We start from the raw sequence: 20,000 nt of genomic DNA, 5'->3' as shown, positions 1-20,000 counted from the left end.
TAGTGTCTGTTGCGGAGATGGTAATAGTGTTGGGTGTAGTAATAGTAGTAGTGGCAGTAGCAGTAGTAGTGGCGGTGGTGGTGGTGGTGGTGGTGGTGGTGAGTTATTGGTCAAGTCTGGTATAAATCTCCTTCTAACCTTGTTCGCAGCCATGCCAGACCAAGTGACACTCTCAGCCACCAATCACAGGCAAGCTTTACCCTCCCTGCCTCCCTCCCTCTCTTCCTCCGTCTCTTCCTCACGGGCTACTTGTTACCTACTCCTCCTCATGCACTCAGTCACACCCTTGCCTACTCACACTACCGTCCTTTTAATCTAATATATCCGGATTTCTTCCTGACTGCTCCTTCTTCGTATTCCTTCCTCCTTTTCTTCCTTTTTTCTCATTTTCTTACTTTTCCACACCTTTCCCAGCACTTCAACCCACAAAGAAAGAACAAACAACAATAGATAATTTAGTCTTTTACAAGGTTCTTTATCTTCTCTCTCTCACTTTCTGGACTCGGCTCTCTTCCTTAAGCTCTTCTCGCTCCTGCAGCAGTGACATGGCCCTAGCGTATTTCACCTGCAAACAAACCTCTTCACTTGACACTCTTCTCAAGGCACTGGCAAGGAGACTTTCCAAGGAGACTGTTGAAATGTCCCGTCAAGAGCTCTCTCTGTGTGTGTGTAGAACTGTTAGACGAATACTTGGAGCGTGTAGGGATGCGGGGAAGAACATAACAGAGCCTAATAGAGGTAGCCCAGTGTATGAAGTAAAATAGTCCAAGTGGATTTGCAGAAAAATAACATTACCACCAGAAACAATTACACTTCCTCCTCCACCTCCTCCACCACCACCACCGCCAGGGCACCGCGCCGCCTGGTAATCCCCCGGGGTGGCCACAAAGAGCTGGTCCCTAATCTGGGTTTCGGAGACGCGAGGCGGACAAAGGACTCGAGTAATCGCTTCGAGTCAGACGAGACCTCACCCGCCGGACGAAAGAGGAGGAGGAGGAGGAGGAAGAGGTGGTGTTTTTCACGCCCCCACTCCTGAACATTACGTGATGTGAATCTGGCTTCTCCGACTCCTCTTATTCCTTCTCCTCCTCCTGCTTCTTGCTTTCCTTCTCTTCTTCCTTTCCTTCTCTTCTTCCTTCTCCCCCACCAGAACAGCACATCACGTCGTCTTCGTCTCCTCACACCTGCCTCATTTACCCAGCCTCCGTCAGCCTCGCCAGCTCGTCACCACCACCACCACCACCACCAATTGTCTCTCATTATCACGGAATTAATGTTTCTCTTCACCATTAAGATACGCTGAACATATTCACACTATACACTACATTTTTTTCTATATGTACTGTAGTGACACACACACACACACACACACACACACACGAAAGGAAATACAAATCAACAATTCGAAAAGTGAAGAAGATTAACTGACTGACTAATTAACTGACTGAATTCAACTTTTTTACAGGCGCCGCACGACTTAAGTCACAGCGACACAAAAAAAAAATAAAATAAAATAAAAAATAGAATAAATAAATAAATAAATAAATAAATAAATAAATAAATAAAATAAATAGAAAAAATAATGATAACCAAACCATATTACCGATTACATTAATCTATTTACTATTTTTCCGTCAGAATCTCTCGACAACTTGGTGAAAGGAGCAGAGAGTAAATGGCATTATCTCCATCTTCTTCATGCCTGAGGGAAGAGAATGACGGACGGAGGGACGGAGGGAGGGAGGAACGGAGAGAGTGAGAAGGGAGTGTAGCAGAGACCTGAGCCTCCTCACACTCAGTCGACGATCCAATTCCCTATATCAAGTAGGAAGGGGATCAGACCCTCCATCCGAAGTAAAATGGAGGATTAGAGCAGCTCCGAGGGTCGTCTTCGAGGGGCGCCCCATGTAATGACCTTCTCTCACCTCTCCCTCTCTCCCTCTCTCCCACTGGCCCTGTCACTCGTAGCACACTCCATTGCCAGGCCACAGTAAAAAAAAGCAGCGCAGGAAGGAAGGTGCTGTGATCGAGGTGTCCTGGTGCCGGCGGTGACTGGCGACTTAGGGATGCAGGAGTTAAGTTGAACGGGATTAGATGGAGAGCGAGAGAGTGAGAGGGGGAGCGCACGTATGAAGGAAGGAAAGTGCGTGGTCCATTACGTACTGAGAAAGGTGGGGAGATTTCTGATTGGCTTAAGGAGAATGGGAAGGGTGTAGTAGTAGTAGTAGTAGTAGTAGTAGTAGTAGTAGTAGTAGTAGTGGTAGCAGGTGAATGCGTGAGAGGAACAGATGGATAAAGAGATAAAGAGAAGGGAAAAAAAGGAGGAAGAGGAGGATGAAGAGGAAGAAGAGAAGGGGATGCGGTGGTGGTGGTAGTGGCGGTGGTGGTGGTGGTGGTGGTGGTGTTATGTGAGAACGATGAGGAGGGGAAAGAAATGAGGGAGAGGAACAGCAACTTAGTGTATGAGAAGTTAGGAGGGTGAAGTAATGACGTGGGAGAGGGAGAGAGGCAAGGCAAGGGAGGGAAGGGAGCGGGGTTGGCCGAAACACAGGGATTGATTTAATAATTCCATGATGCCTTTTAAAGTTGTTTCTAATCTCCATAAAACACGGGTTATTGATTTTCAAAACTAACAACTTCCCCTTATTTCATCAGTTTTTCTCTCCCTCACCGAGAATTATCCTCCTCTACCCTTCCCCCTCCTCCCAGTCTTCTCTCTCTACTCTCCTCTCTCCTGCCCTCCCTTCCTGACTAAGCCCCATGACAGCGCCGCCTCACAACCTCTCACGCTGAATTAGTGCACTCATAGCCTTCCTATTTCACGCTGTTAATGTGCTGCGCTTCGAGAAAGAACAATGAGCCTCTAAATACACAGGGAAGCAGTAGCACTCATGCCTCACCTCGATGTTCTGAATCTGTCATCTGCCGCGCATCTGTGTTACCTCAGTGCGCTCTCCATACATGATATAGCTTGTACTCGTATTCTTGAATGTTTGTGAGGCTCATAAGATCGATTTTCAAAAGTTCTACAAATGAGTAGTTGTGTTTTCTTGGGCGTTTTTCTACTGGGTGGTGCAGAATCACTGCGAAAATGTCTAGAATCGTAAAAACTTCCCTGGAAACTTTAATAACTTCCATTTGAGTAAGTTAAGTGCAGTAACGATTAAGTACTGAGGAGTTTAGAAATACACATCTTACTGTCACGTTCTAAGAATCTGCTTTTTTTCTATTTGTCTGATTCCACGCACGAAAATTTTTAAGCGCGAAGGAAATCCAGTTTAATTTCCTTCCATTCCCATCATTACAGTTTGGAGGAGTAGGTGGAGTCTGCCGCGAGTACCCTTAGCGGATGACGTGGCTTCAATTGTATATTTTAGTGTTGAGTTAGTTCATTCAGCTATTCTGGCGAGATATTGTGGTACCTAGTCAATTCTGTTCTCCAATTCCTGTAGGTGAAGATAGCGATGATGACAATAGTTTTAAATACACTCAGTCACGCACTCCACACACTCACCATCCACCTACCAATCCACATACCCACATGCAAACAAAAACAAACATCGTCTTTCACTGTTTTATCTCATTCCTTCCCTAAACACACCCAAAACCACCACCACCGCGACCACCAACACCAGAAACACCACTTTTGTGACCCAAGAATCAACAAGAAGAAATTTAACACATAAGAACGAGACAAGTATGAAAAAATGAAGAAATGAAGAAGGAAGTAGAAAGAATAAATGAGGGAATAACCAACATGCACACCACAACCACCACCACCACCACCACCACCACCACCATCACTACCACCAGTTCCAAATCGGTGATGGTGGTCTGCGCCTCACATATATACTTATTTTACCGTCCAATTTTCAAGAGCGTATCGTAATTTGGCCTCAACTCTACTTCCAATGAACGAAGTCTTCCATCAGTCCAAGTAACGGAGCCGGGAGGAGGAGGAGGAAGAGAAGGTCTGCGCGGATTCACTGAGTCTCTTCCTCTCTCTCTCTCTCTCTCTCTCTCTCTCCCTCCCTCGCGCCAGCCTCCTCACTTCATTGCTGCGTCTATACAAAGCAGCAATTATTTCGCAGACTTATTAGGCCGTAAGTCATGATAAACGCGGGACAGAGGAGCGGCCGGGGAGGGCGCGCTGGGGGAAAAATATATCTTGAAGGTAGAGAACTGAAGGAAGGGAGGGAGGGAGGGAGGGAAGGAGAGGGACGGGCCGACAGACAGACAGGCAACGGTGACGAGGCGAGAGAAAGGAAAGAAAAACGCAAGAGGATGAGCAGAAGAGAAGGAAGGAATTAAGAAGGAAAGGATGATGTGAGAAATTTGTGAAAATAAGTGAAGGAAGAAGGAAAGGAACGCAAGGGTGATGTGAAAAATATATGAGAGAAAAGAAAGACGATGGGGGAGAGGGGAGAAGTGAAAAGAAAGAATGACGTGGGAGAATGTGAGAGGATGAGAAGAAGGAAAAGATGGAGGAATAAAGGAAAAGATGGTGTGGGAAATAACGTGAGAAGAAGCGGAGAAGGAGGAGGAAGAAATGTAGAAAATATGCAAGATGAGCAGGAAAGAGAATGGAGGAGGAGGAGGAAAAAGGAAGAAGAGGATAATGTGGAAAATGAGCAAGGTAAAGGAAATGAATGGAGGAGGAGGAAAGAGAATGGATAAAGAGAGAAAAATACGTAAAAAGTAGAAGAGTTTGCAATCAAGTCTTTCCTTTGTCGACTGGAGGAGGAGGAGGAGGAGGAGGAGGAGGAGGAGGAGGAGGAGGAGGAGGAGGAGGAGGAGGAGGAGGAGGAGGAGGAGAAGGAGAAGGAGAAGGAGAAGGAGAAGAAGAAGAAGAAGAAGAAGAAGAAGAAGAAGAAGAAGAAAACAAGAACAAGAACAACAAGGTCAAGATCAAGAACAAGACTAACAAAAATAATAAAAAAAAATCAATAACAACAAACAAGAAAAGAATCCAAAACGTATTTAAAATTTATCGAAACTCACAAAATCTCTCTCTCTCTCTCTCTCTCTCTCTCTCTCTCTCTCTCTCTCTCTCTCTCTCTCTCTCTCTGTGGGTTCGTCAGGTGGGTCTGGGCCGCTTTACGAACCACCCACGTTTGTATCCCATTATCAACCTACCCTCGGATAGCACGTGGGGGAATCCATCACCGTTTCAACCTCCTCCTCCTCCTCCTCCTCCTCCTCCTCCTCCTCTTCCTCCTTTCCCGCAGAACAAGCACGCTGATGTTGAAGCGGTTGAGAGAAAGAGACAGGGAAACACAGTAAGAAAAAAAAAATGAAAGGAGGAGCAATAAAGACGGAAAACAAAAGAAGAAAGTAAGAAAGAGAGAAAAGGAGAGAAAATGATGAGGGTGAAAGAATCAAAGCATGGAGGAAAATAAAGAAAACGGACCGACGGAGAACAAGGCTGAAAAAAATATTGTAAAGGAGTGAAAAAGAAAGAGAAACAAAGGAACAGAACGACAGGAACAAAGGAAATAATAAAGGAAGGGGATAGCAGAAGGATGTAAGAGAGGAGGAGAAGAAGAGAGGGATGGAGAAAAGTAGGGAAGGAGGGAAGGGAGGGAGACACGAACTGCTCGGTCAAAATAGTCCCTCCTGATAATGGCAACCCTGACGACGCCATAGAAAACGAGAGATAATGATGGGAAGTCACTGGGGAAGGATAGAGAGAGAGAGAGAGAGAGAGAGAGAGAGAGAGAGAGAGAGAGAGAGAGAGAGAGAGAGAGAGAGAGAGAGAGAATCGGGGTGGGAATCTGTACTAAGAATTTTTCACACACATTTCTGAACTTTTATTACTGATTATTTTCCCCTTCATTTCCGTCTCTTTCTTTCATCCTTCATTTTTCCTCCTGCGTCTTATTCTTTTACCTTTCGGCGCCACATGATCTCGTTGCTGCGACTCATTAAATCAATCAGTCAGTCAGTCAGTCAGTCAATCAATCAATCTATCAGTCTAACTTTGGATAAAAAAATATATATACTTACACTACCTTGCATATGTACTTGAGAAAACACACACACACACAGACACATTATACTACTACTACTACTACTACTACTACTACTACTACTACAAAAACCTTCAGCGAATCTACTCCTGCCATTAAATCACATTATCTAAGGTTGATCAAATTCACCCGTTCTTTCATAAACGTTTCCCGATGACGCCTTGCAGTACACACACACACACACACACACACACACACACACACACAGTTAATATTGGATGGAGAGACACACACACTCACAATCAATACATCAGCGAGAAGTTATATCACGTTAGTTAGGGGGATTATGGGATTACTACGACCTCTCTCTCTCTCTCTCTCTCTCTCTCTCTCTCTCTCTCTCTCTCTCTCTCTCTCTCTCTCTCTCTCTCTCTCTCTCTCTATCTCGATCACAAATACAATCCATACATTTTCCTTGTTTTTTCTCTTTTTTTTCATTTTTCCAACACTACCTCATTCTTCTAAATCTTCTTTTCCTCCTTCTCCTCCTCCTCTCCCTCCATCTCTCATCACCCCCTATCTCCCTATTTAGAACTACTGAAGAACCCCTCTCCTCCCTCAGACACCCTCCAGTCCCTTCTCCCTCCCTCAAAACACACAAACACACAGACAGAAACACAGCAGTTAAACACCCCGAAGTTTGCTGTAGCCGCAGGAGCTTAGACACACTCTGACAGGCTTGCGGGCGGGCGGGGAGGGCATCGTCTACGGTTGAGAAATGATCGCAGTTTGTCAGGAGGGGCGGGAGGAGGCGGGAGAGTACGGGAGGAGCGGGGGATGGGCGGGGAGCGGTTATTGTTTGGTGGATAAACTGTCGATTTGGACACGTTAGGGAACCACTGACGCCGCCGCCGCTGCTGATGCCACTTCGTTGCTCTTTGACGGCTAAAGGAGTTGACATGCTTGTTGTGACGGGGAGCTGTGCGGTGCAGGAGGAATGGGAGGAGTGTGAAGAATAGTAACAAGCAGCAGAAGAAACATTGGAGGAAAATAAGAGGGAGGGGGAGAATGGGGGAGAAAAGTAGAGGAAGGGGGAGAAGGATGAAATGAAGGGAGGGTGTAGAGGAAGGGACGTATTATTAATATTTAGTTTGATAAAGGTTCACGTTTGTTGGTACTCCTTCCTGCTTCACCTCACGCCTCCTCCTGTCGCCTGCCACCTGGGGAACAGAGAGAGAGAGAGAGAGAGAGAGAGAGAGAGAGAGAGAGAGAGAGAGAGAGAGAGAGAGAGAGAGAGAGAAATAAGTTAATAAAAAAAAATCACGTAACTGAAATCACGCCAGCAGTAAATCTGGTCCCATTTTCTTTGAAGCGACGCACAGCCAGCAGCCAGCCGACCCGGGATCCCCTCACCCTCCCCCAGCCCCTCCCCAAGCTCCTCTCCCTGCCCCGCGCTGGCCCCAGGGGACTCAATTAGGTGACAAGCGCGTCCCTGGTCAAACGAGGTCACGCTGCTGTCTCTTCCATAACCCACCCGACTGACGAACCTCTAATTACTATCTATTAGCCAGACGTTAATTACAGAATATTATACGTTCGCACCTGCTGCAGGAATTATCTCGAGCGATGGCAGCGGTGGTGGTGGTGGTGGTGGTGGTGGTGGAGTTAATGGTGATGGTGGTGAAGGATGGTCAGAAGAAACGATACTTGCAATGTTTGATGGATCTTATTCCTGGCGTGGATCTGGTCAAGTCTGGATCAGAGCAAGGGAGGAGGAGGAGGCAGGGAGAGAAGGAGGGGTCTTGGTGCCCTTGGGAGGGTGCAGAGGACTGGGGAGGGAGGAACGGGGAGCCGCCGGCCGCCACAGTTCCGTGACCGCTGCGCCGCGAGGGTGAGGCGCGGCGGGCGATGGCGTGTCCCGCGATCACTAATTATGTCATAAATCTTGAGTTAAAATAATCCTAATTACAACATAAAATACGAGTTATTATATGCTTAATTTTCTTACAGAAGCCGAGTTATAATAAAGGCAATTACCTCACGAAATTACCTTACGAAAACAAAGTTACTCTCTTGTAATTCTGTCCTATCGTGCCGCGCTGGACTTAAGTCTGCTTTACGAGGCACACGGAGGCTGTCTGCTCGCCTCCATTAGGCTGCTGGATAACGCCTGGCCAAATACATTAATAAGTATTAGCAGAGACTGATCGAGGACGCGGGGAAAGAGACGCGGGACGGAGCAGAGATATGATAATCTGCTTCCCCACAGCAAGTGAGTGAGCGAGTGAGTCAGTGATTGAGTGAAAACATTCTGAAAAGAGAGAAAGAGATACGAAGAGAAAAAAAGAGAGAAACATGAGGTAAAAAAGTGACTCTGAGTGATGAATGAAGGAGAGAAAGAAAATATCAAAATTCCTCACATGAATAAAAACAAACCAAAGTGAATTACCAAGTGAATTATGAAGATGAAAAGTGGGAGAACTGAAGGACGTAAGAGTGACCGACATTCCGAGTGTGTCCGCGGCATGACTCCCTCGCTGGCACACTGACGCCTTGCACTGAAGCGGGGCACCACCAATTGGAGGCGGCGTGGGCGAGAGGGAGGGTGAGTGGGTGAGTGGATGAGTGGGGGAGAGAGTGGTGGAGGCTGAGACACCACTGAAGGAAAGAAGGCAAGCAATGAAGACCTGCCCTCACCTCTGAGTGCCGCTCCTACCTCCTCCTCCTCCTCCTTCATCCTTTCTCTGCTTTTTTTTTCCTTTCCTAAAAGACATCTACACAACAGTCTGAGAGAGAGAGAGAGAGAGAGAGAGAGAGAGAGAGAGAGAGAGAGAGAGAGAGAGAGAGAGAGAGAGAGAGAGAGAGAGAGAGAGAGAGAGAGAGAGAGACCTACCATTAGTTCTGACAATGGAGTGATAAAACAGAGTAACTCACCTGTCTGTGTGAGTGCGTGCGTGCGTGTGTGAGTGCGTGTGCGTGTGTGCGTGCGTGCGTGTGTGTGTGTGTGTGTGTGTGTGTGTGTGTGTGTGTGTGTGTGTATGCACGCGCGTACTATCTGTGTGTCCATCCACCTGTACCACCACCACCACCACCCCCTTCCACATCACACTGCCCCAACACAAACATTTCCCTCATCGTCCACTCCACTTCACCCGCTCCACCTGACTCACCCACGCCCATCGCGCGCCACCGCCCACGCACACACGCCCGCGGGATGAGTGTGGTGGAGGAGGCTGGGCTACTGAAGGCGCGTGCCACCGACTTCTCCATCGCTGCCATCATGGGCGCGGCGGCAAAGATGACGCCTTCTGCCAGGGAGGGTGAGTACTGCAGGAGCTCTCTTGGGGCCGCTGGTGTTTGTTGTTCCTCAGGTTTATTTATATATGTTAGTTTTGTAATGATGACAGGTTGGCTTTTAATAGTGTGTTTAGTGTATTGGTAGAGTTGTGATTGTTTTGCTTCATATTGCTTTTCTTTTTCTTATATTCTTTCATGTGTTTTTGTTATTTTCTCTTCTTATCCTTGCTCAATTTTTTTTTTCTTTTTATGTCTTTTGATTCCTTTGGGTTTGTTTCGTTTCCACTTTTGCTGTTCAGTTTTATTTTCATATTTAAAACTTTGGATGCCTTTCTTGCAATTTATCTTGTTTTTTTTTTCATTTTTTTTACATTTTTTTTTTTTTTACATATTTTTCATTTTTCGTCCTTCGTGTGTTTATGTTCACTTCACGTTTGGACTTTTATTTATTTATTTATTCTTTTATCTTCAATTCAGTTGCACTTACATATATTTACCATTTAAGTGTTTGGTACTGTCTTTTTCCGCTTCTCTTGTTTTCGTTCTTGATGTTTATGTTCAGTTCTCATTATTTTTGGTGTGAGTTTTTCCGTAATGTTCCTCTCTCTCTCTCTCTCTCTCTCTCTCTCTCTCTCTCTCTCTCTCTCTCTCTCTCTCTCTCTCTCTCTCTCTCTCTCTCTCTCTCTCTCTCTCTCTCTCTCTCTCTCTCTCTCTCTCTCTCTCTCTCTCTCTCTCTCTCTCTCTCTCTCTCTCTTTTTTTTTTTGTAATGTTCCCCGGAATTATTTTCCCCACTGCTTGATTTTTCTTGCGTGTCTACTTCTGCGAACGATTTCTGAGTGTTAGCATGACTTTTTCAACCTTGACTTGCCGTGTTTTTGTGTCCGTCTCCTTAGCGACACTTAATGAGATTCTGTTTTTGTATTGTTTTTACACAGCGAGTTATATTTAGTCAAGGTCACTTATCTATTTCATTATACCTTCCATTTATTTCAGTGTTAATCTAGAACTCCATTGCTATTCCATTCGGTAAAATTCATCTTACTGACAGTTCACAAATGGTTCATCTTCTACCCTCGTTTTCTTTAGAGCTTTGTTTTCTCATTAGGGTTATAATTCAAAGACCACGTAGATGATTCGTCAAGTTCTCATTGGTGTCTTTTCTTTATCAATAGTGCAGGTTCCATGTCAGACTATTAGGGTCGTGAAAACACCCTTGAAAATCTCAGTAATTTGAACTACAGCATGTTGAAAAGAGTCGCGATTACACCACGAAACGTTTGAATACAGACTCCTACGTTCTCCAAATAGTCCCTCTCCTCTTGTGACGTGCGAGTGTCATGCAAGAAGCGCGTCGTTCTGCCAGTCACTGCTACACGTTTTGAGCCTAATCTGTCCTTGGAACATGTCTATCTTTCACACATTTTTTTTTGTGATTCTTGCTTCGCTTGCTGTCCGTGTGTCTCCCTGTCTGTCTGTCCATCGTGTACGTCTACTTCTTCCTAAGCCATGTGGGTTAGCTGAGGACCGCCCCTCAGGTCTCCATCTGTCTGTCAGGAGAGGTCTTGTTCCTCCATCCCTGAAGCTCCCGTCCAACCGCCTGCTTACTCCTGCCGTGAAGCACGCACAGAAAACTTCACTTATGACTAAGAGGCAAAAGAGGAAAAGAAAGATAAAAGAGAGAAAACCAGTGGCATTAAATGAGTATTTGGTTTGTTTATCAGAAATCGTAGTACTACCCTTATACTGATATAATTATTTGGAAATGGAAGAAACCCCGCATAATACAGACAGAGCTTAATTTTGAGAACTTTTCTTATTTTTTTAAGTCCTTCAGAGAAACCAAAGGTTACCAGTAAGGCCTCAACGCATCCATTCTTTCACGCCATGTTTCTCTTCCCCGATAACTCGATATTATGTACAAATCACTATGTTACCTTCAACTTACAACACGAAGACCACTGAGGCAGGCACACGCACGCACTCCAGCGCGACTGCCACAACTGCATACTTCCCGAAGCTGAACGCGTCGCGGTGTCGCCACAGTCACGGAACACCACAGATCGCATGGCTGAGGAAAAAAAAATTCACGCAGGTTGCCAGTGTGAACCCTGAACGTATGCACTGATACACATTGACAATGTGGGAAAGCGAAGTTAGTGTTCGCGCATTAATCCTTTGACTGCTATGACTTCTCAAAGTTAACTCTTTCCATGCGGTATGCAATAATTCACAACACTAAAGAGCAAATTCATGGAGTCTCTATAAGCATCTACAAAAATTAAGAGAATAAAAGAATATATTTTGCAATTTCTAACTAGTACAATGTTTGGAGGTGACTGTAGAACAATAAAAGATGTCGCAGAGTGGTTAGTGATTATGGAAAGATGTGGCAAATAAAAGTGAAAGCCTTAACAAAATACTGCAGTGCAAGTCAGAATATTTTCAATGATATTATGGACAGCAAAATAAATGACCGCGTTCTTTACACCTTTCAGAGCCTTTATCTACATTTCTATTCGTTAAAATCATCAATGTCTACTCAAATGAAGTCACAAGTACAATAACATTAACAATATAAGCGTTAAACCGCCTAAACCTGCAGTAGTTTTGCATAACAGCCGGTAAATGTCAGTAAAGCAGCTTGGTTCTCTGAGTTTCCACCCTTTGAAGTGTTGTGGGCGACGCGTTGCGATAGTGGTGGAGTGGACGCACGCTCAAACGAATAAATAAAGTGGACATTACATTATACGAGTTATGCGAAGTCAATTAGTAAGATTATAGGTACGTTGGGTGTCGGATTTCACCGCTTTTGATCGCCGCGGCAGGAGAGTGTTGCAGGCGGCGGGAGGACACGGTAAAACTGACCGATTTTCTCTTTTTGCGTGCACGTAGCGATAATGCATCTGCTCCTCTGATGTGTGGCTTCCTCAACTTACAAAAGCGTTATTATATTCTCTCTCTCTCTCTCTCTCTCTCTCTCTCTCTCTCTCTCTCTCTCTCTCTCTCTTACATCATTACCCTGTTCTTCGCTGCCTCCTCATCGTTTCGTCTATTAACTCCAAATGTTTTGTGCCAATATGTCACCAGCGTGGCCTTGCATGTTTCCCTGGCGCCAAGGACTCCGGGACGCATGCACGCCAGCCACCGCCATTGTCACCAGGACTGGAAAGACGTCCACGTTTTGTCTTCGCGTTCTTGCACTTCCCCACTGAAGGGCAGGGATTGTTCGACCAGCGGGAAATGTTTCTTCACGTCAGGATTTTTCTGCGTAAATAAGTTTTGTTTTTGCATTACAGGATAATTTTCTCAGCTTACGTGTAAAGGAGGCTGCGCAAAGGCTATGGAAAGTAACAGAAGGGAAGATAATATAATAATCAAGCTCAATTCCCGTTTTCACCAAAGAGTACAGAGGAGAAATTGCTGTTTTTGTCTGTTTTTTTTTCTTGAAGATGAACAGTTGCGAAGAAAATACCGTTGCCTTACGATGTCACGGAAACTGAACTAAATATGAAAACTGCAGTAACAATAGTGACAGAAAAATGGAAATGACACTTGAGAACAAAAGAAGAAAGACGTAGAATCATATCTAAGCATAATAATAAAAAAATAAATAAATAAAAACACGGAAAACTCACGAAGTCAATGAATCTTAAAAAAAAATAAAATAAATAAAGATAATAACAAAGAAAGTCGTAGAAATATACTAACGATATCACTATAACAGACTCTCACCGTCACTGAAACTCAACCAAACCCAGAATCCACAGTGCCAATGGTTATAATAAAAAAAAAAAAAAAGTTACCATTTCTCTTCACCCCAACATTTTTACCCTAGTGTTAAAAAGTCACGCAGAATATCCCGGACGTCAGTGGAACTCAACCAAATCCCAAAACTGCGTTGACAATAGCGATAAAAAGAGGCAAGGATGATAAATAAGAAATAAAGAAGAAAGGTGTGGGATTATAACACTCTTAACACCGTGACTTATATCTTCCTGCTGCATATTGTGCCACAAATACAAAGAATTCTTCCGACAAACGTTAAAACTTAAAAAAAAAAGTGGGAACGTGAGGAGGGAAGCAAAGAAAATGTGAGCTAAACACTTCTTTTAAACCCCAATATGTGGAAGGAAAGCGCCTCAGTCACGTATTAGTGGAAGTAAAGGCAGAAGAAAGATTTGAAGAGTGTGAAAGAACGATCCGGCAGAGTGGACGGAAAGCTGCAGAGGATTATCATACAGCAACAGATCTTTAGTCCCTCGCATGGCTGTTAGAGGCTTCTTTTCTTAACTAATTACTTGCTGGAGAGCTGGGAGGAAAAGAAGGAGGACGACGACAAATAAGATGGCGGAAATTCAGAATGAACGGCGAAAAAGAGGATAACGATGATAAACGAAAAGAAAAGAAAGAAATAAGAATAAAAACGAAGGCGATGGGTGAGAATGAAAGCTTCACGATAAAGAAGAAAGACGATGAGGAAGAGAAAGAAGAGGAGGAGGAAGACAACGAGGAAGAAAGACATGAAGCGAGGTGGAGATAAATGAGATGATAAAAACACAAACACTAATGCAGAAAGATCCCCCCGCAAAAAAAAAAAAATAAATAAATAAAAATAAATAAATAAATAAAATAAATAAATAAATAAAAATAAAATAAAGACAATGAGAGGCGTGCCGGAAAGTGTACCCATAGAAGGCGCTGAAGTAACGGAGTGTACCCAGAGTGAGAGTCAGCGGGTATCCCTCACGTGGCGGCCGAGCGGAGCCAAACGCTAACCAACACCTGGGCACCATCAGTCAGTGCGGCGGGCGAGGGGCAGCGGCGGAGGAGGGGCGGTGATAATAATGACTGGTCTTTCGGTAACGTCTATTCTCCTTTGCCTCTTGTCGTGTCTTCCTTTCTTTATCTTCTCTTTCCTTCGTCTTTCCTTTCTCTCTTCTTCTCTTTTCTTCTTCTCGTGTTTCTTTCATATTTATCCTTTGTTTTCGTTTTCGTTTTCCTCCTCTTGTTTTCAGCTTCGTTCAAATTTCTCCTTCGTCTTTAAGTTTATCGTTCTTCTCTCCTCTTCTTTCCTTTTCGTTGTCCTCCTCCTTCTCTTCCTCTTTCTCTTATCGCCTTCTTCCTCTTTTCTTTTCTTCTAGGCCATTTCTAATTTTTGTCTTTCTTCTGTTAGTTCTTCGTCTTTCCTATCCTCCTCCTCTTCCTCCTCCGTCTCTTATCACCTTCTTTCTCTTTCTCCTCTTTTCTTCTGGGCCTTTTTCTATTTTTCTGCCTTCCTTCTGTTAGTTCTCCGTCTTTCTTATCCTCCTCCTCCTCCTCCTCCCGGGCGCCACCAATTAGACCACCCGGGTATTAGCTAAGGTCTCTCGTCGCTTCATCTTCGTCGACTTCGTCAGCAGGAAGCTTGGTATCTATCTCTTTTTAATAACACGCCTGACCACGTATTATATAACCTACTCATTACTCGTTATTTATCGGTGACCCGGTAATACCCGCTATTATATTGAAGGAAACTGTAGTCACGTATGTACGACGAGGCGGATTTAAGAAAGACAGAGAGAAAGAGAGACTCAAATAAAAAAAATAAAAAATGTAAAGTCAGGAAGGTGGTGGTGGAGGGATCAAAATTAATTATGCCGTGGTAAACAGATGAGGGAGCTTGGAGAAAGGGCAGGTTAATGGGAATGTATAGGTAAGTGGACAGGTACGAGGAGAGGCGGGTGACGGATGGGTGAATAAGTGGGTAGGTAGGAGGGCTGATGGACACAGATAGCAGCCTGAGATGAACGGATAGGTACATAAAGCAGGGAGGAGGTGCTGGGGACTGGCGCTAAACGGATGATGCATAAATGGAGAGGTGTGCTGCGTGTGTGTGTGTGTGTGTGTGTGTGTGTGTGTGTGTGTGTGTGTGTGTGTGTGTGTGTGTGTGTGTGTGTGTGTGTGTGTGTGTGTGTGTGAGAGAGAGAGAGAGAGAGAGAGAGAGAGAGAGAGAGAGAGAGAGAGAGAGAGAGAGAGAGAGAGAGAGAGAGAGAGAGAGAGAGAGAGAGAGAGAGAGAGAGAGAGAGAGAGAGAGAGAGAGAGAGAGAGAGAGAGAGAGAATAAAGAAACCAGATATAGATAAAAACACAAACTACAAAAACATCTACAGTACACACACACACACACACACACACACAAAACAAAAAAAAAAGCACAACACTCATCATTTAACACGCTCCCCACAAAAAAAAAAAAAAAAATCAATGTAACATCACACAAAAACACCAAAACATTAATAACAAGACTCACAGGAACCCAAACATTTAACACCCGAAGCTACACAATGCCATCAAGGATGATCTGATACCAGTGAGAGGAATCCGACATTACAAATACCCATGGAGGAGGAGGAGGAGAAGGAGGAGGAGGAGGAGGAGGAGGAGAGAAAAAGGAAACTATTATTATTAACAAAAACAAGGATGGGACAAGAAGGGAAGAAACATAAGAGAATTTGTTACCCTTGTATTGTGTGTGTGTGTGTGTGTGTGTGTGTGTGTGTGTGTGTGTGTGTGTGTGTGTGTGTGTGTGTGTGTGTGTGTGTGTGTGTGTGTGTGTGTGTGTGTGTGTGTGTGTGTGTGTGTGTGTGTGTGTGTGTTACAAGTATCAATAGATTAAGTTGTTCCAATTTAGCTTTACACGACACGATATTAAAGCGAAACATTACATACCTGGAATGGGCGGTAATGAGAGAGAGAGAGAGAGAGAGAGAGAGAGAGAGAGAGAGAGAGAGAGAGAGAGAGAGAGAGAGAGAGAGAGAGAGAGAGAGAGAGAGAGAGAGAGAGAGAGAGAATAAAAATCTTATTGATAATTATGTAATGCTAAAAGGTCTCTCTCTCTCTCTCTCTCTCTCTCTCTCTCTCTCTCTCTCTCTCTCTCTCTCTCTCTCTGTCTCTCTTCCTTTCCTTCGTCAGACAAAAAAAAAAATATCAATCTACTCCCTCAGACAAATCTTCCTCCTCTTCCTCCTCCTCCTCCTCTTACTACTACTACTACTACTACTACTACTACTACTACTACTACTACTACTACCACTTCTACTACTCCTTCAGCCCTTCCTGCTGCACTCCTTCTGTATAACGCGGCACAGTCTCATCCACGGGCCTTGTTCCGCCGCGCCCCGTCAGTCCTACGTCAGATCAAGGCCAGACTCCGCCTCCGCCGCCCCGTGCCGTGCCCCTCCGGAAGACCGCGCCGTGCTGCCTCCAATCCAGTGCACAAGACTCAGTGCATGTCAAAACTCTACTGACGAAGGAAGGCAAGATCACGCCACACGCATAGTTCTCTCTCTCTCTCTCTCTCTCTCTCTCTCTCTCTCTCTCTCTCTCTCTCTCTCTCTCTCTCTCTCTCTACTATGGCAGCAAATTTTAATGTAAATTTTTTTTCTTCTCTCTCCTTCATCGTCGGTGTAAATGCGAACGTCCATTTTCGGTTTTCCTTCTCTGCTGCCTGGTCGCTTTGCTTTGTTCACTCACGCCTGGAGGAGGAGGAGGAGGAGGAGGAGGAGGAGGAGTAAGGGACCAAGCGAGGATGGAGGGAGGGAAGGAGGAGGAGTCGTAAGCAAGTGGTTTGGAAGAGGAGAAAATTGGGAGGGACATCAGCAATGCATGTGAGCTGCAGGAGGAGGAGGAGGAGGAGGAGGAGGAGGAGGAGGAGGAGGAGGAAAAGAGGGAGTGGGTGCGTACACAGATGCACATACATACATACATACTTACACTCAACAAAGCAAGTCTCTTATCTACTCTGTGTGTGTGTGTGTGTGTGTGTGTGTGTGTGTGTGTGTGTGTGTGTGTGGTAATGGGGGCGACTTGCACTGAGACCAGCTTTTCATCCTTGTACGCTCACCTCATCTCACCTCAGCTCGGCTCACTTCGGTTCGGTTAAGAATAGTTCAAGTGGGAGTCTCGGTTCGGTTGGTGTCGGGGGGATGAGGGTGAGGGTGAGCAGGTTGCGTCCGTTCATCACAAATCAGGCTAATTCGGGTTATTTCGGGTCAGTTAATTTCCGGTGCGGCCATTCCCGTGCTGCAGCTCAGGATAGAAGGTCAAGATCGTCTCCCACTGCAATATATTTCGATCAGTTCCCATTCCGTTCAAGTTTGATCATTTAAATTCCGCGGCACTTAAGGTGTGGTTAGTTTTGCGTCTCTCGTATTTTTACTTCTTCATCCCTTTCTTGATTTGCTATACCGCGCGTCCATTGGCTTATTATTGCGCGTAAATTTTTCTTTACAAACATGTATTACACTTTGTTCAGGTTTATTTTCTCGCTATCGGTGTCCTCGCCGGGTTTGGGCGCGAGGAGCGATAAAAAGTTTCATAATTTCTCATCAAATTATTTTCGGAAATGTGTTTAGAGGATGCCGTGCTTGCGTTCCTCTAAAGGACATAGAATTTCCAGCATAAATGTTGTCCTCTTATCTTTCCTCTCTCTCTCTCTCGATCAGCAGTGAACGTTTTCAAGGATAATACTTGCAGTAAGCTTGTTTAAAATATCACAACAGGAGACACAGAAAGTAGCAACACATGCACTCGTGTCGGTGGTCATCTTTTCATCTCCTCCCACACCTCCATCTCATTCCTCCTCCTCCTCCTCCTCCTCCTCCTCCTCCTCCTCCTCCTCCTCCTCCTCCTCCTCCGCCACCACCATCACCACCACCACCTCCTCTCCTCGTGCCGGACCAACAGGGACGCGGTCTTCGCAAACTCAGCGACGGCGGGCGAAAAGATGGTTCCTGTAAGTCCACAGTGGCCTGTCTGGCTGCCGCCCACTTAACCCGAGGATGAGAATTAGGTGAGGCCCGCACCGCCCTGCCCCATCAGACGGCCTTGTATCGCCGTGAAGGTAGTTATTTGGCCGCCAATAACAGAGTGGAGGTGTGAGGCTGCGCGCTGCTCTGTCATTTGCCCCTGCACGCACGGACGATACATCAGCCGCAAATCACCACGCGGAGGGCTGCTGAGGCCGCCGCTGTAAATTGTTCCTCGCGGGATAAATCATTCACTTGTTTGCTCCCATTACTTACTCGCCTGACCGGCCCACCCACCCACCTTGCCACACACCCAACCACCGTCGCCTTCCTCCTCCCATACGCCCCACACCTCGCAGCCCATCAGGTCCCCAGCACAGAGATGACCTGCTCCACCCTGCCCTCTCCCCACACCCCTTCCTCGCCCCATCGTGGAGCCACACGACGCGCCTCGGACTCTCCTCTGATCGCATATAAACAAGAGGCGCCCATGGAAATAAATTGTTAAGTAGACGAGGTAAAGCGAGGGCAGCGCCGCCAGTATACACCATTTGGGGCCGGGGCGGGGCGGGGCGGGGAGAGGCGGGGTTGGATAAGCGGCAATGGAATCCAAACTAATATTCTCGGCGGTAAAGTGAAGAGAGGGCAAAGGCTTTAAGAGATGAGCGAAGGAGGCGGCGCGGAGTCCTACATCAATCAAGAGGGTGATGAAGGACTTTTGCTCTCAGTGACGTCATTTGGTATTGGTGGAAAGAAAAGGAAAATGCACTGCAGCAAACAGAGATTAAAAAAAGAACATGCATCGTGAAGTGGTCTGGAGATGAAACTCAACACGGGGAGCTGTAGTGTGTGTGTGTGTGTGTGTGTGTGTGTGTGTGTGTGTGTGTGTGTGTGTGTGTGTGTGTGTGTGTGTGTGTGTGTGTGTGTGTGTGTGTGTGTGTGTGTGTGTGTGTCGGGATGGCAATGGCCGGTTAGAGGTGTTCGTACCAGGAAAAGAAAAAGGAGACACTGCACATTAACTTCACTCACCACTTTTACGGCCAGTTACCAAGCGCCGAGGTATTCCCCCCCCCTCCACAGCCACTACACCTACCTGACGCCCGGCACACGTCACTCACACTCACACACACACACACACACACACACACACACACACACACACACACACACACACACACACACACAGAAAACCCCATACAAAGCCCCTATACATGCATCACCATACACATTCCTAAACCAGTTCCTTAAACACTCACCTTCCTTAAAGCCATATACCATCACCATCACCATCCCCTCCTCCTCCTCCTCCTCCTCCTCCTCAGCTCTCTCCCCTCCACAAAACCCAGGCCGTCGTTAGCAGCCTCCTTTAACGAGCATTTAACAGCGACGTCTTACATAAATTGGGTGATTTACGTGTACTGGAGGCTGTGCAGGGAGCGAGGGTACTTACCTGACGCAGACCTCGACGGGGGGTGCACAGGGGCTCCGGCTAGGCTTGGTCCTGTGAGAGAGAGAGAGAGAGAGAGAGAGAGAGAGAGAGAGAGAGAGAGAGAGAGAGAGAGAGAGAGAGAGAGAGAGAGAGAGAGAGAGAGAGAGAGAGAGAGAGAGAGAGAGAGAGAGAGAATTAGTATCTGCCATTAATCTTTATTTCACTGCTGTCCTATAATTATTAAAACTACAACGTCACATCGCCCAGCCACTGTGCTTCTCCCCAGTGTAAATCCAACTGCCAGTGAGACGCAAACCTGACTGGATCCTCTTATAAACTACGATATGAATATTTTTGTTTGTCACGTGATCTCTCATACCCCGGTGAAGATCAAAAGAGGTGTTTAATCAGAGTTTTCTCCCTTGTTTTTATGTCACGTAAACCTCTTATATCTTCCTCAATACTCGACAGTTTTCTTTCCGTAATCATCTACAAATATTTAGGTAGTTATCTTTGTAC

The 20,000-nt window shown here is 45.7% G+C and overlaps 2 protein-coding genes across 11 annotated transcripts in view; one reads left to right on the top strand and one right to left on the bottom strand.

Annotated features, from left to right (window-relative positions):
- LOC135111165 (T-box transcription factor TBX20-like) overlaps nucleotides 1-20,000 on the top strand; it is a 160,030-nt gene that overhangs the window by 22,263 nt on the left and 117,767 nt on the right. For 6 of the 7 annotated variants that reach the window (XM_064024209.1, XM_064024207.1, XM_064024204.1 and 3 more), the window contains exon 2: nucleotides 7,980-9,289. The exons of the other annotated variant lie outside the window; for it this stretch is intronic. In XM_064024209.1, coding sequence (XP_063880279.1) covers nucleotides 9,184-9,289 — 106 coding nt within the window. In that variant the 5' untranslated portion in view covers nucleotides 7,980-9,183. The remainder of the gene's footprint in view (nucleotides 1-7,979; nucleotides 9,290-20,000) is intronic. 7 annotated transcript variants of the gene reach the window in all.
- Nucleotides 1-20,000, bottom strand: part of LOC135111169 (sucrase-isomaltase, intestinal-like) — a 195,758-nt gene that overhangs the window by 81,115 nt on the left and 94,643 nt on the right. For all 4 annotated transcript variants that reach the window (XR_010273588.1, XR_010273579.1, XR_010273578.1 and 1 more), the window contains exon 4: nucleotides 19,503-19,553. The gene's annotated coding sequence lies outside the window, so the exon portion shown is untranslated. The remainder of the gene's footprint in view (nucleotides 1-19,502; nucleotides 19,554-20,000) is intronic.

Source organism: Scylla paramamosain, chromosome 21, assembly GCF_035594125.1.
Source record: "Scylla paramamosain isolate STU-SP2022 chromosome 21, ASM3559412v1, whole genome shotgun sequence".
Taxonomy (NCBI): domain Eukaryota; kingdom Metazoa; phylum Arthropoda; class Malacostraca; order Decapoda; family Portunidae; genus Scylla; species Scylla paramamosain.
Note: the sequence above shows the minus strand (reverse complement) of the source record. Positions and strands in the feature narration are given on the sequence as shown.